General features: G+C 38.8%; 1 protein-coding gene across 7 annotated transcripts; it reads left to right on the forward strand.

Moving 5' to 3' along the window:
* Window positions 1–7433: 7433 nt before the first annotated feature.
* On the forward strand, window positions 7434–16283 carry LOC125288509 (major histocompatibility complex class I-related gene protein-like). 7 transcript variants are annotated; one of them, XM_048234930.1, is made up of 7 exons: window positions 9407–10081; window positions 12083–12361; window positions 12534–12821; window positions 13002–13115; window positions 14167–14211; window positions 14414–14479; window positions 16246–16283. In XM_048234930.1, exons 1-6 carry the CDS (start codon window positions 9751–9753, stop codon window positions 14449–14451), a joined length of 1095 nt encoding a protein of 364 aa, XP_048090887.1. In that variant the 5' UTR covers window positions 9407–9750; the 3' UTR covers window positions 14452–14479; window positions 16246–16283. The 7 variants fall into 7 exon arrangements, with proteins under 7 accessions (XP_048090884.1, XP_048090882.1, XP_048090887.1 ...); XM_048234929.1 differs by having other exon boundaries at window positions 16185–16267; XM_048234928.1 differs by having other exon boundaries at window positions 14414–14471; window positions 16185–16267.
* Window positions 16284–17409: the final 1126 nt, after the last annotated feature.

Here is a 17409-nt window from a genome sequence, read left to right on the forward strand (position 1 = left end):
ACCAGTAGGCACGGCTGAAGTGCCCTTGAGCAAGGCACCCAACCCCTCACTGCTCCCCGAGCGCCACTGTTGTTGCAGGCAGCTCACTGCGCCGGGATTAGTGTGTGCTTCACCTCACTGTGTGTTCACAATGTGTTTTACTAATTCACGGATTGGGATAAATGCAGAGACCAAATTTCCCTCACGGGATCAAAAGAGTATATATACTAATACTTACTTATACTAAATCAGTATCTGCTCATGAGTTATCTAATTTGAAATCATAAAATGGAAGTCATGAAAGTAAGAGGTTATTCAATTAAGTAAACAAGTTTACAATTAATAAAGATAGCTTACCCTTAGTTTTTCCGATGCTCATGAACGCTAGGTTACACCTGGTCATGACATCATAATGCACACTTATAAAAAAACAATCAGTCAATTTATGTTTATGGTATTTGGCAGACACTTTACAGTTTATAATCACTACATTATTAGTTTATAAGTTTAATATGCAAGATGAACAGATGAGTTTTACACCATTTCTTGAAAGTAGGCCTACCTTTAAAAACTCTCACAAGAAAGTGGAACATCAGCCTACTCATTATGCTCTGAGTGATAAAAAAAAAGTGTTAGAGTGTAAAGTGCAGTCTGTAGGCCTACATAAAGTCTGACTGTGTATGTCAGCAACCTTTTCATCTCTGATAGGCCTATTGTTCAGATATGTGACTGTCTTTTGTCGTTTTCATAACTATGAACTAGGTTCAACCTCCACAACATTGTCATTTGTGCACATTATAGTAGCAATTTCTCCTTCCTCTAAACAAATGCTTTTGAACATCTATCAGTTGCTTTGTCATGTCAGTCAAAATGAACTATACGTATGGATGCTGGTTCCCAATAAAACTAGTCTTCATTTCATTGCTTGAGTCATTACATACAAAATTGGTGAACTAGTTATCAAATTCTGTCACAATGCTGTAGAATTGCAAAGAGCATAATAAAACTGTGAAACGTACATATTCAGTGTCTTGTAGCCTACTCACTTACTCCCCTAACTACAGCAATTTGTAACTTTACTGTAGTTTTGAAATGGCTGTACAAGTACTATAGTGCTGTCTTGAGCATTTTCAGGTAGTGTCATCGAGTTCTGACCTTTTTTGCATGGGAAAACACTAAGAGCATAAACTGTCGTAATGAAAACATGACAAAGCCATTTGACTATCTTGTTCATAAACAATGGTGTCAAGACTTCTCATTTTGATGACACTGGCAGTTTCATTGACATAAATAGGCCTACTACTTGCTTTTGAAGAATGGACTATCCATTTTGAGCAAGTGATGTGCTTTTGCAAGTTATCCACTAGGTTTTGCAGTTTGCACTAATTGTTTTGAGAAATGCACTAGGCCTAACTACTGTGCAAATGTAAATAATGATGTGAGAAAAGCACCAAAGCGACTGAGAAAAACTGTAACTTGACAGTAAATTAAACTGTAAATTAACTAAACTGAGAGGTATGCGTGCTTCCATATGTAGCCTAAGTCATAAAGAACATAATGTTAATAAGTAGCTAACCTAGGCTGTTATGAATCGTTGACCGAAAAGCCATCTGGCTGCACATATAGGCGTGGTGCAGATGTTTGTCATTGTGTAGCCTACCATGTTTCATGTCTAACAACGTAGCCTAAGCTAGCCTAGTAGAACATTTTACGAATGGAAATCACATTTGCATGTAAGACTATAATGAAACAATTCTCTCAGACTCTGCGAACGACTGGCTTAACGAATAGGAAGATTTGAAAACGCACCGCAAGAAGTAAGTTATGGAATGCGAGTGCCATCTGGCGGTGATAAGCGGATCAGAAGATATGGTGAGTGTATAATTTTCAGGCTGCAGGCCTAGGCCACCGAACTGTAAGGCAGAAATTATATAAAACTGCTGACGCTATTCAGGGTTTCATCAGGTCCCTTTCCACAGGTGTATTAATCAAGCACCATGCAGTCTGCATTGATAATCAAGATGCTTGATTTTATACACCTGTGGAAAGGGACCTGATGAAACCCATGAATACCAACTCTGTCGGCATACGCAGCTGTAACTACTATGTTAGAAATCCCAGTACTTTCCCCCTGCCAAATTGAGACACACCCCTTGCATTCCACCTGCACCAAATTGGCAATTAACCTGAGACTTTCTAGCTGGAAAATAAAGTAGGCCTAAGAGTTAACTGGAAACTGGAACCCCGTATTTTAATCGACACATCATTCTGGCAGCACCAATCCACACCAGCCAACACTCCTCAATACTTTACAACTAAGGACTTTAAAACTGTTTTTTCATATTTGACTGAACTGATAGCTTACCTGTTGTTATTGTGTCCTTTCTTTCTTCACAGTATTAGGCCAAGATACGTCCTCCCATAAATTCAGAAGACACATCTCGAATCAGTCAACAGTTTATCCCATTACACCAACCATAATGTGTTTGTTGTGCATTCCATATGATCATTTAACAATTAATATTTTGAAATTTGTATGCATATCAATTAAGCAGACATTGATGTCTGCAATGTATGTTAAGACTGCAAGGCAGAAATGTTTCATGCTTTGTTACACATCCATCATTTAACTGTTCCTCTGATGACAACAATAATTTACTCTTCACTACAGCGATGGTCACTGGCCCTCTGGCGACTTGTCAGTATAGCCTACTAATGTAATGTCTGTGCCGAGCTCCAATGAGTAACTGTAAAATATAATACTCTAAATGTCATTGCATAAGTAGGACACATTAATAATGTGAGTAAAATGAATTGGGCTATGTTTGCAGGATCCATACTCGGTGCTGAAATCAACAACAAAAAAAAAACTGATGTGTGCATGAGCCTAGATTCCAAAAATAATTCAGTGGAAATGCATGGATTCCAGTTTCTGCTACTGGAATCCATGCATTTCCACTGAATTATTTTTGGAATCTGATCCCTTTATCATACCTGTTCATTCTTACTCGCCGCCGACTTATCGCGGACTAAATTCAAGATGGCTGCAAATTCAAACTTGGCTGAAGATACTGTCTGTATAAATCGCCTTGTAAGTAAACTACCAGTGCTTTTTCAAAGTTCTCAATGTCTCGCTTTAAATGTCAGGGCCCTCGGAAGTCTACCAATGAAGTGTGGAGATACATTGAGCCTCGTAAATGAGTGTAAAACAGTGATTTATTTGCATGGCTAGCCCGATGCCGAAGCACCACTATTGAAAAAGCTGTTGGTAGCATCGGCTAACTAGTGCCAGATTTTGGAGTGCAGGGGACAAGCCGAGATGGGCTATGAGACATCCGTTCACACTCGGTATCATGTTTCAATACACTTTAGGTCAATATCACACCGGAATTCTCCTTTAATTAGTGATAACGTGTGGTGATGCTGTTATCGCTTTGATAGCTCATAAATATCACTTTACATAGGTATGTTTTTAAGCCTACTTATTTATTATTATTTTTTTTTACAAAGAAACGTTTAGCATGATCTTCAAATTCATAGTGATGCTATGGGCATCATCATCCGAATGGAAGATGGGAGTTACATTACAGCCTACTTACTTTGCATAACATTTCCATGTCCAATCGCCTTTTACTGCGCAGCGTACGTGCATGCACACACGTGCATTTTCTAGCTGGGGGGCAGAGCAGTATAGAGACTGGAGCATAGACTGTATGTTCTATATATACAGTCTATGGTTTAACTAAGTTAAGCTAACGTGTGCTTCTAACTTAGCCACTAAAGGCTGATAGGCTACATTGTGCACATAAATCATGACAGGGGAAAGAAAAACATTTTAATATGATAAATAAATGGTTTGGTTTGTTTTGACAAGCAACATGTCAGGTCGAGTGCCGCGGCTGAGTTGAGAGGTGGGGCTATGTCGTCGTCATAAAGTTGCCGGGCTTCGCACCTACAGGCGTCTACACGGTGAAAGTTAGCCGGCGGTTTCAAAAGTTCCCACTTCGGAAGCCAGTTTCAAAAGCTATCGGTTTCAGTCTCCTAAACTCCCGGCGTCGTGTACATGCAAGGCGTAACCGTTTACAAAACCTCACCGGTTTCACAAAAACCGGCGTCGTGTGCATGGCCCCTAAGACAATACAGATCAAACACAGGCATCCACACATGTAAATTGAATGCAAAAAGGCATTCTTTAGAAATGCATAAGGTTTGGGCAAAAGACGGGCCTTACACCTTTAAACCAATGAGAGTGACATCCGTCATTCCAGCAAGCAGTGCAACATCTAACAGCGCATCAGTGTTTTCATTATTGACTTGGTGTAACTGGCAATTTGCTGGTGTTGATATAAAGCAGGCGTCGCCAACCTACTGTGTTTTCCTCCAAGAGTAATGTAATCCATGCTCTCCTGAACTTTCCTCACTTTATTATATATACTAAGTGAAAGTAGTTCTACCTCGTCGTCGGTCCACATGTATGAGTCACTTTTTGATTTATTTTTTGCCATATTTCCCTTTGGTTTAATCAGCCTAAACGCGTAGCCTTCTGTACATTTTAAATTTACCTAAGTTTATTCTCGGATATGCAATTGAACTTTGACTGGGATAGCGCAATCTGTTGGCCTGGCGTGTTACAGACGCCGATTTGAGTAAAGTGAACTGTGAGATGTTGGTAGGCTTTTGCACATTTTAATCGATGCTCGCCATAACACGATAAAACATATAACTGACAACTTATATCATCTCCATCTCATATTGAATATTGTTGGCCTATCATAGCCTACTGTGTTGTGCATGCGTGGGTAGGCTGACATAAGATAATTATGCAAGCATGATCACATTATACTATCCCAGATAGCCTGTACTGTCTTGAAAACTATATAACTTAGCTTATGAAGAGCTCTTTTTCAAAATGTGTATTTCAGGTAATATCAATAAACATGCAGTTGTGTTTTGATTGAGTAAAGACCCAATACAATTCCATTGAAATTACTTACAGAATTAATTGCAGAATAATAATAATAAAGTTGTGGGTTCAATTCCTGGCTTCCACTGTGGTGCCCTTGAGCAAGGCACTTAACCCCAAGTTGCTCCGGGGACAATGGCCCTTGTGTTATAATTGACATATGTAAGAAAATGGGGTAGCAATACTGTAGCAGGCGCTATGTAAATACAAATTACCTGATTTTGCTGTTGAGAAAATCTGGGATGAACAGAAAATGAGCAGTAGCTCCAGCATGTTGACACCCGTATCCTTTGTTGTTGTGTTCAGTTATTCTGTTGGAATGGTCTCTACACCTCTGACTCTGATGGGTAATGTTGTGTTAGATGTTATGACAGCTGCTGAACAGGACTATAGGTATCACTGTTCCAGATATGTTTCATGATACAGCTGCTGAACAGGACTAGGTATCAAGGGCAAGGATTCAAGGTCAATCGCAGTTGCAGTTGAATGCAAACAGTGCAAACTACTTCTTGTAAATGGGGGAGTCAGTGATTTGGGGCCTAAGGCACAGACAGGAATGGGTCCTCAATGTCTGTCAATAAACATCTTATTTATCAGTCTAAAACCAATCACTTCTGTTAAAATATTACTTACAGTTATAATGTAAAGACTCTATAAAGTACTCCTGATCTGTGTTTGTAGTCTGTTCAAACAGGGAAAAAGGAAAACCTGTCAGAGATTCATGAACTTAATCTACTGTGTCCTGAAATGGAGAGGGAGTGAGCAGTCAATTCTTATACACCCCACCTTTTTGTAACCACAATATTTATTTTTTACCTTCAATGCATCCTGCTTCTGGTCAACTTTTGGACATCATTCTATGTGCCCTTTACTCCATAGAACACAGGACCTTATGGCCTTTACTCCATATAAGACAAGCCCTTAGTGGAACATGCAGTCCTTTTTGAACCTCTTTTGTCATTTGCTGCCCTTTCGTCACATGTGTTTGTGACTTCCTTGTTTGACCATTTGTGGACACATTGGGTGTGTTCCAAACGGGAGACAGCTGCCTACTGCCTCCCTCCCTACATAGAGAGCTGTCTCACTAGACATGACTTTGGATTAAATGCATCTTTTAAAAATGAGCGTAGCACTCTAGAATCTTTGGTTAACACTACGGTATGACGTTAGCAAAGGCCTGACGTTAAACTAAATTAGCTTACGTAAGCTAGCAGGCTAACGGTATAAATTAGTTTTACGGCCGGCAGATATATCAGACCAGACGCTATTAATGGTTACAACAATGGCATAATCAGATAGTAAATTGTTTATTTCTAATCTGTAATCTGCAAATCTAAGCAAAATAAGATCACACAAATGACATTTTAAACAGATTCAGCAGCCATTACCGATGTCATCCGCCATGTTTGTTTACCTTTCACAGCTGTTTCAGACGTTGCCGCAAGGGATTATGGGTAGAAGGCAGCATGAAGTGTGCATCGATGCTGCCTTCAAAAATGACCGTTATTTGGGAATTCTAAGATATCTTAAAAGGCAGCAGAATTTGTTTTTTCGGTTTCGAACCACACTTGCTGCCTTGCTCCCCAGTTAGATATCTTAAAAGGCAGCAACTTTACCCGTTTCGAACACACCCATTCTGTGTTCCATGCTGAAGCCACTTCCTTATGAGAGAGCATGTTCAATGAGTTGCTGTTACCTGTATGACCTGCATGAATGCCAAACTGAACACTGAAAAACATTTCTGAGACAGGAGGAATACTTCCTCCTGAGGATGGCCCTGTGGTTCTTCTGTAATTTTCCTACAAAAGTATGCAGTACAAACTGCAAAACGTACACAAACCCACAAACACTTTCCCCTGGAAAACACCAGCAATGTCAGAGAGTCTGTATTTCTCTTTGTATTCCAATCCAATCCAATCCACTTTATTTATATAGCACAGTTTAAACAAACACAAGGTTCCCAAAGTGCTGTACAGCAAGGTAAGAAACACAATAAGACACCACAGAAGCACAATAATAGGATAAAGTATTAAAATAAAAAAAAATGTAAAAAATAAAAGTAAAAATACATAAAAACTAAGATAAAAGTAAAAATTATTCAAATAGGTCATTATATAACCTATGGCTGTTCATCTTAGAAGTGATAACATCAGCATGGTTTGTTTTTTTTGTATCTGGAAAATTCTAGGCTCTAGATCTAGGCTGCCGATAGGTGAAATGCAGCCCACATGGCACCAGGAAGGTACCCTGGAAATCCAGAGTTCTCGTGAGAGAGAGCACAATGGAATTGTCTCTGCGAGACACTCTGGCAAAGAGCAATGATGCACGTTACTTTTTCCCCAACATTCCTGGGAACCAGCTAAACTGATGAAGACAGCGCTGCAACGTTGGAGGACAGTCAGAGTCCGAAATCATTCAAAGTAAACATGGTCTAGTGTTATCCAATTGCGTGCAGTGATATTTTTAAATGCATGCTTGTTGCCGCCCCTCGAGTTAGGCCATTACATTGCTCTTTGCCAGACCCTTAATCAGGGTCTGGATTTTCCAGGCTACCAGGAAGGCAGACACCGCAAAAAAAAGATCATATTTGGCCAAGAGGAAGCTGAGAAGGGGCAAAACCAGCGTGTCGAGTCCTGAACCTGTTTCGGTTGTTTGGTTTTCACTGACAAAGTGGAGCTATTGCATGTTTCAGCACTAACACTGAAGACACAGTGCTCATCACACTGTATCAGCGTGCAAACAATGCAGAGTCTCACTTACCTCTTCGCAATTGTGTCAACTGTCAACTCAGGTACTGTATAATTTTTAGCATTTTAATTTACCAGCATACATGAATGATATGTTGTATCATTTAGTTGATAGTGAATACTTTGGGTTATTTGATATTGAGCCAGTGTGACTTTGGGACTAAATGGGCCATTCCATGTCAAACCACACAAAATCAAGGAGCCATGTTGCTGCACTGTCTCAGATTTTGCTCAAAGTTTGTCTACCTAATATGTAGGTCCTGAAACTACTACCAAGACCTGTAAAATATTTCTGTTAAATTCCAATGTTTTCATAAATTTTTTCACCCTTGATTTTGTATAATTATTATTATTTTAATAATATATTAATATAAGTATATTTTTGGGGCTTTTTGCCTTTATTGTGACGGGACAGCGAAGAGAGAGAGACAGGACGGGGTGGACTTGACCCCGGGTCCTCGTGGACATTTGGACTCAAATGTGGTTCAGGCGCTGTAGCCAGTTGCGCCACAGCTTCCCCCGATATTGTATAATTTTTACACTCTCATGTTCTCAGTATGACTTTATCGTTAAGTTTGTGCATGCCCATTAGTTTTACATAAGCTCCTATATGAAACGAAGTGCAAAACTGGTCATATTGGGGGTCTTGTAAACTCATTTTTTTGAATTCATATATGGCAATCATTATTTTATCTGCAAAGTACTTTAATAATGTTGTACTTTGATTATGACCGCCGCGCAGCGAAGCAACCAATTTTTTCTGTATGTTTGCCTCCAGGGGTCATGTTAACCCATTCCATGTACACACGGACACACATACATTCACAGTAATCATACGTACTGTATGACACATACTCACACAGTAGACATATGTACGCATGCATGCACATGCACAAACACACATACGCAGACAAACACACAAGCACGCACACACACAACACACAAACATAAACGTGTGCACGCACACATGCACACAATTCAAAAATGTCTCAGAATTATGAACAGGCAAGATGGGGGTGGGGTTGTATAAAATGAATTTTACATGTGAAATCTATGAACTAATCATGTTTTGGTACTTGTTGTCTAGCAGATACCAGTGAGAATTGAGTGTGGATAATGCAATTTAGTGAGACAGTTGGAATATAGGCCTTTCAGCGTGATTTATTTTTGTGGAAAAAATGTGCTGGACTGGGCGGCGGTCATATTTTGTACCGCTCTGCGGTACATCTAGTTAATGTTGAGCTAATATTTGAAGTCTCTACAACAAATGCACATAAAGATATAAAGGATAAAACTAGGTGTGATTGTGTTTTTTTGTAATGTTCATAGGACTAAAATAGTATGTGTGGTAGCTAAAAACCCGAACACATTAGACTATCGGAACGGTAATGTGTTTCTTTTTAATAAACTGCCTGTACACTTACAAAGTTCTCAATGCTTCGGTTTACATGTAGAGGCCCTTATTATGCTACCGTGTAAGTGTGGTGCTATTTTGAGCCTTGTTAGTGGTATAGAAATAGCGATTACTTTTTACTGTATGTCTGCCCCGAAGGCTAGCGTTAAACGCTAAATAGCGGTTTGCAATAAAACTGGTCGCATTCGACTAGCATGAAAACAAATCCCAGCGAACGGACAAACTCGGTACACATGTGTTATTAACCCCTAGGTTCATTTTGCGCCGGAATTGTCCTTTAAGTGAAATCAGATTTTTTTTTTTTTTACATTGTGTGCATTGGACTTAACCCTTTTTAGACCACACACTCTAATTTCATTACCCCAGCACCAATGACGTTAAATCTGCAAAGGGTTAATGGTTCAGTCATACTGAAAATGTGTTTGTCTTCCACCCTACTAAGTTTGTGCTGCTTATGAATAATGCATAAACATTGCTTACAACATAATGTGATTTCAAGAGAAAATAATGCTGAAAGCTGAAAATAATATGAAGGCCTTGGTTTTGGGACCCATTCTTGATATAGACAACTTTTGAACAAAATCTGAGACGGTGCCATAACAACCTAATTTGATCTGACACGGAATGACCCAAACCGTAAATCTGAGATGACAATATTTTGCATACATCAAACCGAAGTTACTGCACTAAAATACTCTTACCGTTCCATTGTAGGTTCACATTCTTTGTGGACATTACAAACATTTATAATAGGAGAGACACCATTCCCACAATACAGTTTTGTGGTGAAGGTCGATGACGTTGAAATTGGATACCACGTTATGACACACAACACGTCAACAAATGTTTACAAAATACCTGGAGCTTATGATGAAGATTCACGATACGGAAACATATATCGTAGAATCATGCAAGACGAATACAAGACTGTGAAAGAGAAAGCGCTAGCTTTAAACCGCCATTTTAATCATTCAGATGGTAAGTAGGCTATTCTTTTTTTCTGCATCTTCAGATATATATATATATATATATATATATATATATGTAACCCCTTCTTAACGGGTGTGCACAGGCACTAGTTACGATTAGTATGTAAAACAATGGCACAAACAGGATCCTGAATTCTCAGCGGTGGAATGGTGAGCTCTCTCTTATCAGGGCAACTGGGACTGACGAGCCTTCTCCTCACTGAGGAGATGGAATTTTCACATTCCCCGTGATTTTGCGGGCATAAACAAATAACAAATAATCATTGGCTGTTCAAATACAATTCAAATAAAAGCAAAACAAACAAAGACATTTGATTGGTTGACATGTACAGTATTCCATCACTACATAACCATGACAAACCCAAAGCATTGTGGTCATTGTAGTGACAAAAATTAAAGTGCCGTAATATACATAAACAGATTTTAGCCTACAGGTGCTTATATATATATATATATATATATATATATATATATATATATATATGTATATGTATTAGGGCTGTCAAAATAACTGATTAATTTCGATTAATTAATTTAAGAAAAAAAATAACTGATTAAAAAAAAAATAGCGCAGATTAATCAATCCGTATGACCTTTGACCCCGAGCCATTCCAGTTAGTAACCATTAGACTGTAAAATGAAGGAGAGAGAAGAAAATGTGCTGCCTAGATCATTACAGTAATTGAAACATTTACTTTAAAAAAACAGCCTGATGGTGTTGATAAAAATAAAGTGTTGATTAAAATAAATTCCTCTGCAATGTCAGGAGTTTGTCAACTCATCAATGCAAAGAAATAGTGTTGACATTGAAGGGAGTGTTTTTATTTTATATGAATTTATTTTCATTGTGTCCCTAAGGTCATATCTGTGGCCTGAAATGCCTTGTGAAAAAAAAAAAAAAATATGTGAAAAAAACTTCTTCCCGAAGCACTTTTGAATTTATTTCCTCAGCGTATTAGGTCAAATCATAGATTATTAAATTATTTGAACAGTGAAAATAATAATAAAAGAGTTTTTGAACTTTAATGTCACTAATGCTGAATATTCAATGATTCATTTGAATTTAAATATTTAAAATACAAAAATTATATATGTGATTAATTTAGATTAATTATATATATATACAGTATTATATTTAAGTAATAAGCCCCATGAGAGGATATGTAGGTTAAACTGATTTAAAAACAGCCTAGGGACTCAAGGGCTTATTGCTTTTTCTAAAACGGCACCATGTGTGGGATATATATGTCTCAGAATGTTTAGCCTAAAACCCACCCTACTTGAGGTGTTTTTAAAATCAGTAACCTAGGGACTCAAGATGGGGGTCGTATTTCTTATCTTTTAAAATACCAGATGGTTAAATCACTGGAGGGTGACAACTTGTGATTTTCCATGGGTGTTACTACATGTATCTGGCAAAATTTCATAAAATAAAGGCACAGCAAGGAGAAATGTGACGAATTATTCATAGATAATCATTCTTCCGCCAAGAAATATATTTCCCTTATATCTAAATGGTTGCCAAGCAACGTCGAGATGCAGCTACTCTAACTTTTGTATGAAGTTGTGGTAGCACATAGCCTGGAAAATCCTGGTAATCCTGGCCTGGTAATCTAGAAAGATTAGGGTCTGGCCACGAATAATAAAAATGGCCCAACTCGAGGGGCGGCACCAAGCATGCATTTGAAAATCTAACTGCACGTAATTGGATAACACTACGACCAATGTTTACTGACTGATTTCGGATATCAGATACACTGATGTGATTGGTTCCTCGCGATGCAAGGGGTAAAAGTCTGCATACTGTATACTATAGTGTCATTGCTAATATCTCCATGCAGTACACTTCATCCATATCAAGTAATGTGTGCAGTGCACTAACCATCTTTTAATTTTAGGTGTTTAGGAGGCATTGAGTTAGAAATCTGACAGCTGTCTGAATGTATGGGTTGATTGCTTAATTGTGCTTAAAAGTTCTTGATTCTGTCAGGAGTTCATGTTCACCAAAGACAAGCAGGATGTCAGGTGATGGACAACGGGCAGGCGCTAACATTATCACATGATGCTTTTGATGGGGAAAAGGGAGAAGAGTATTCCTATAATGCCAAGACAAACACAGTGCAACCTAACCGGTACTGGCCAGCACTGTCACAGAAAATGAAGCATGATGAAATCTTCACCTTGTTCCATGCAAGTGTTTCTCATCACATGTGTGTAGCCACATTGAAATACTTCCTATCAACACTGAAGAACATTGTGATGAGGAAAGGTCGGTAACTTGAGTGTGAGCCATGTATTGTGCTGACAAAAAATATTACAAATACTTGTATTTAATAATAAACTATAAATAGATGACAGAAATAATAAACTGAATGATGATAGACTCTTGTCATGGGATTACTTGTACTGGGCTTTTTACGATAATTCTTCATCCTCCACAGTGAAGCCCAGAGTCAGGATCCTCCAGAAGACACTCCCAGACTCTGGAGGGGTCAAAGTGACCTGCCTGGCCACTGGTTTCTACCCCCGTCACATAAACCTGACCCTGCTCAGAGACGGCCAGCCTGTGTCTGACCACCAGACCACTGGGGGGGAGCTGCTACCTAATGGAGATGAGACGTACCAGATGAGGAAGAGCCTAGAGGTCAGTGCAGAGGAACTACAGCATAACCACTACACCTGCACAGCTGAACACCTCAGCCTGGACAACAAGCTGGACTTTGGATTGGGTATCTAATAATATACATGTATGATGTATTTGACCTGTATTGAGAGTAATAATAATACTCCTTTTTTATGTTGTTCTACTAGAGCAAAACAGATGAGAAAAAACTCGAGTTTTCTTTGATGTATGAGCATGTTTGTTATCTGACACATAAAACAATTATATTATTTTATTTCTATCATAGAATATGAGCCAGGACTTGATGTAGTTGCCATAGTGTCCTCTGTACTGGTCTTTCTGCTGCTGAGTGGGATCGGAGCCGCTGCTGGTTTCATTATATGGAAAAGGAGGCACACAGGTAGGCTACATCTGGAGGCCGCCTTTCCCAATTCAGAATGGATACGAGGAACCTTGAGCAACAACCAGTCATTTGATCTGGTCTGATAGGGACTAGAATTTCAGATGATGATTTAAGATAATGAGAGCTTCTTGAAGAATATTAAATGAAAGCTGAGGATTATCAATGGGGCTAGTTTCCATGCACTAAGAAATATGCCCATCACAATGGAAAGATTAGAAAGATGTGTTACATGCTTTGTGATTATAGGAGCAGACAATTTAAGGAAGAAAGGATCTAAATGATCTTCTCCAGTAGCTCTCCTAGGGCCACTACCACTGAGGTAAAAGCGCAGACTGCCTGTTGCGAGAGCTGAAAATAGCAAATTGCGCTTTTCCGTGTCATGCATATGCATTAATGGAAAAGATAGATAGAAAGATAGATAGATACTTTATTGATCCCCAAGGGGAAATTCAATACTTATAAACATGGTTTGTATAATGCACACAATTGTCAACTATCTGAGGAGTCCCTTTCAACTTTTTATCAAATAAATGCCCAGCTTCAACAAAATGTCTATTCAAAGCAAGGGTAATCTCATTCTGTTCAGAAATGAAAGTCATTATATTTGATATGGGTGGGCAGATAATTTGTGGTTGTGTTTTTGTTTGCGTTTACTGCTTACTGCAGGGCTTGAGCTGGAGTGTGCTATCAAGTCTAAGTAATAATTAGATTTAGCTTTCCGCACAGATGATGTGCATTTATTTGTAAATTGTTTAAAAGCTAACCAGTGTGATGGTTTTTCAGTCTTCCTAGCTAGTGACCAAGCTCTGTTTCTTTCTTTAAATAAAACTGATAATTCAGGTGAAAACTACGGAGTAGAAATGTACTGGTCAGCGCTGTCCACACGCGTAACTCCCCAACATAAACGTATCAACAAACAGTGTGTTGTGTTAGTGGCTGTGTGAGGTATTGATGTACATTAGTTATTGATATACATTGATTATTGATATACATAGTTCAATTATGTAGTTATGTCTAATATAACCCTTTTGATTGTTTTCGCATGAAGTAGGTTCCCAGACATCCAGTGTAGCCTCCTATACAGCTACTCCAAGTAAGTATATAGGACGGATCACCAACCATTGGCAATGATATTAAGTAATGTGGGTGTGTTTGTGTGTGTGTGTCAATGTGTGTGTGAGCGCGAGTGTGTGTAAATGTATATGTGTTAAGTTACAGACGGAAAATGATAAGGAGCATATATATATATGAGAGCACCACTGTTGTTGCACTGATTCACTTGTATATCTTTGCAGACACAGAGGCAGAAGAGACGCCCAATGAAAACTCCTAAAGTTGCTGAAGTTTTCCCAGGTGCAGAGGTAGAACAGACGCCCACTGAAAACTCCTAAAGTTGTTTTTTAATGTTTTCCCAGGGTGCTTGATATCCACTGAAAACTCCTAAAGTTGTTGATGTTTTCCCAGGTGTGAGGGGAAAATGAGAAAGAGGGACCTTAACCTTTGATTTGATACTTGTGTTTCTGTATGATTTCACACTTTTGAATGGACTCTCCCAGGGGCGGAGTGGGGCACTAAAATCCACCGGGAAAATTCTGACGGCACCGGTCCCCCCCCACCACCTCCAACATGCACACACATCAATAGCACAAACAAAATATATAGTGCTAATGCAATGAATACAGCAAGCCAATCAACCACAAACCAGGCACTTTCAATAAAAGTGTAAGGAACTAGATATGCAACAGTGCAGTATAAAAACAGCTTTGTGGGTGGATGGATATTTCAAGCATCATGCAAGGACATATCTGGGTATCATAGCACTCCAATAGTTGCCTGTATAAATTTAAAAAAGGCCTAGCCTACAGACAATGTCAATCTAATAACGCAGGTAATTAAATAATTGAAAAAACAGGCACTTTGAATAGTTTTGTACGAGAACGATTCAAGTAAGCCTATATAGGCTTACATATAGACAATTCCAACGAGTTCCACAAACCATTTATCAGCCTGAGTGGCCCACTAATTAGTCATTAGGCTAGGCCTAGGCTACATATCAATAACGTCAATGCTTTAGCTCCTAACCTTTCTCTCTGCCTTCCATCCATATGTAAAACAGCAAGCAACCACGCAAATTCGTCGACTGTCAAAACTCCTGTAGCTTTCCTCGAACTTGATCGTTTGTAGGGTCATGCCATTTATCCCCCTACATTTATTCATTCAGACTTGACCTGCAATCGAGGCTTTGCTCCATTCTGGTTTAGGCTTACGTTAATTTAAATTATATTTTTGGGGCTTTTTTTGCCTTTATTTGGACAGGACAGTGGAGAGTGAGACAGGAAGCAAGTGGGAGAGAGAGATGGGGTAGAATCGGGAAATGACCGCAGGTCGGATTCGAATCTGGGTCCCCGTGGGCACTCGGACCCGTATATGGTACTGCTGCGCCACAGCGCCCCCCGACTTACGTTAATTTAAGTACAAACAAACAAATGAAATTGTCATTTTTTATTTGCGATGAAAGTTCTGTAACGCCTAAATAAGACAAAAATGAATTAAGATAAAAAACTAAGGCTAGCCTACACAAAAACCAGCATGGGAGAGATGAGTGTGCAGGGTAACCATGAATGACATATAGACAGTGAGCAAGTGGTATAAATATTGGTTGGACTGCTAAACTTTTAAAGTGTGAATCTCGGAGATTTTCGAGGAAGATTCATAGTGTATTAGCCAGGTCTATGTGTAACGGAGTAAAAAGAGTTGCTAGTTAAATTATAATAAAACTGGACGATTAGAGGCAGGTTGATTTAGTGTGACAGTACTGGGACTGTATCTAATTCCAGAGATCAAGCAAATTTGGGAGGTCTGGGATAAACAATGTTTTCTTTGTAATTCTAAGTACATATGTCTCGTATTTTGTCATGTAATGTACTTATAATGATTTCAGTTAACTATTTTGAGTTCAGTTGATGATTTATGTGTCTTGTAAAGTCATGTTTAAGAGACTTGCAACGAAGCATATTTTCATGTGAACTAGCGTGCTAATTGTCACTTGCTTTACATGTTATTTAGATTGTTGTCCCGAGATCTATTTGCTGAACCCACAATTCCACACTGTCATACTTTGTTCCAGCAATAAAGAAACCCTGATCCAAATGGTTGTCCGTGGTGATGTGTAGAAGGATCAACAGTAGAATGGAGTGAATTCAAGGCTTATATCAGATATTCTACATATGGTTTCATAGATATATAATTTACATTTTGCAACTAGCACAAATATATTCAGGCTATTTGTAATAGCTCTATGGGCAGCTGCAACTATGGGCCTGCCCGCACCACACTGTCATACTTTGTTCCAGCAATAAAGAAACTCATCGGCCGTCCACCGAGAAAACAGTAGAATGGAGGACGATCGTCCTGATTGCCACTCCGCCCCTGGACTCCTGTGTTTAGCCTAGCTTGTGATGTTCCTTATAATTGATACTTCTAATGCAGTGTGAATTCACTCTTTCTGTTTGACACTAATCTAGTTCTTAAAGTTCTTATTAGTTCTTATTATTTGATACTTCTGTTTCAATAATTAATGGTCCGATGGCAAATCATGTGTTGTATGACTTTAGAAATGTTCTTAATGTCCTTGATTCTTAAATAACCCATTGTATTGACCAAGTCATGTGCAGAGAGGGTGTAATGATACAATGAGATTATGATACTGTGCGAGGTATAAATGTGTGTGAGAAAACAACTGATTGTCTCTTGGGTGCACAGACTTTGTCTCTGTATCCTGATTGCCTGATGCATATGAGACCTCTCTGTGCAGAGATTAATAAACTACTAACACAACTACTAAGACAAACCTTATTTCAGACTCAGTTTTTACAGACCTTTAAGCTAAAAATTCTTCCACACCAGGGTGCTCATTTTCAGTTCCTCAGTGGTGGGAAACACCAAAAAAAGAGAATAATCTGGTGAAGATCTGTTTACCTTTTTAATGGTGAGGTAAGACATGCTGAATAATGTCACATTTGTTTATGTTTGTCTAAAGCAACTTACATTATATTAGAACCAAAGACCAAACAAAATACACCAGAAAGGCACCTCACCCGAACCAGGAGATTTTACTGGGGCACAACAATACAGTAGACTTAGGCCAGTACCCAGTGGCACGTGCTATTACCTGATTTGCACTGGTTTCCTTTGTGAACAGACTGTGACATTAACATTAACAAGGTGTTTTCCAATTAGGAAACAAGTAGTCATGGACAAAAAATTTTCTCTGACAAGTTGGAGTGCTAGC

The sequence above is a fragment of the Alosa alosa genome, chromosome 23, assembly GCF_017589495.1.
Source record: "Alosa alosa isolate M-15738 ecotype Scorff River chromosome 23, AALO_Geno_1.1, whole genome shotgun sequence".
Lineage (NCBI taxonomy): Eukaryota > Metazoa > Chordata > Actinopteri > Clupeiformes > Clupeidae > Alosa > Alosa alosa.

Excerpts from the sequence above, each read along its gene's own strand:
- LOC125288509 (XM_048234926.1), top strand. The coding sequence starts at position 9,751 with ATGACAATATTTTGCATACATCAAACCGAAGTTACTGCACTAAAATAC. Across the intron at positions 12,362-12,533 it reads GAACATTGTGATGAGGAAAG|TGAAGCCCAGAGTCAGGATC; the intron begins GTCGGTAACTTG and ends CATCCTCCACAG. Across the intron at positions 13,116-13,958 it reads ATGGAAAAGGAGGCACACAG|GTGAAAACTACGGAGTAGAA; the intron begins GTAGGCTACATC and ends CTGATAATTCAG.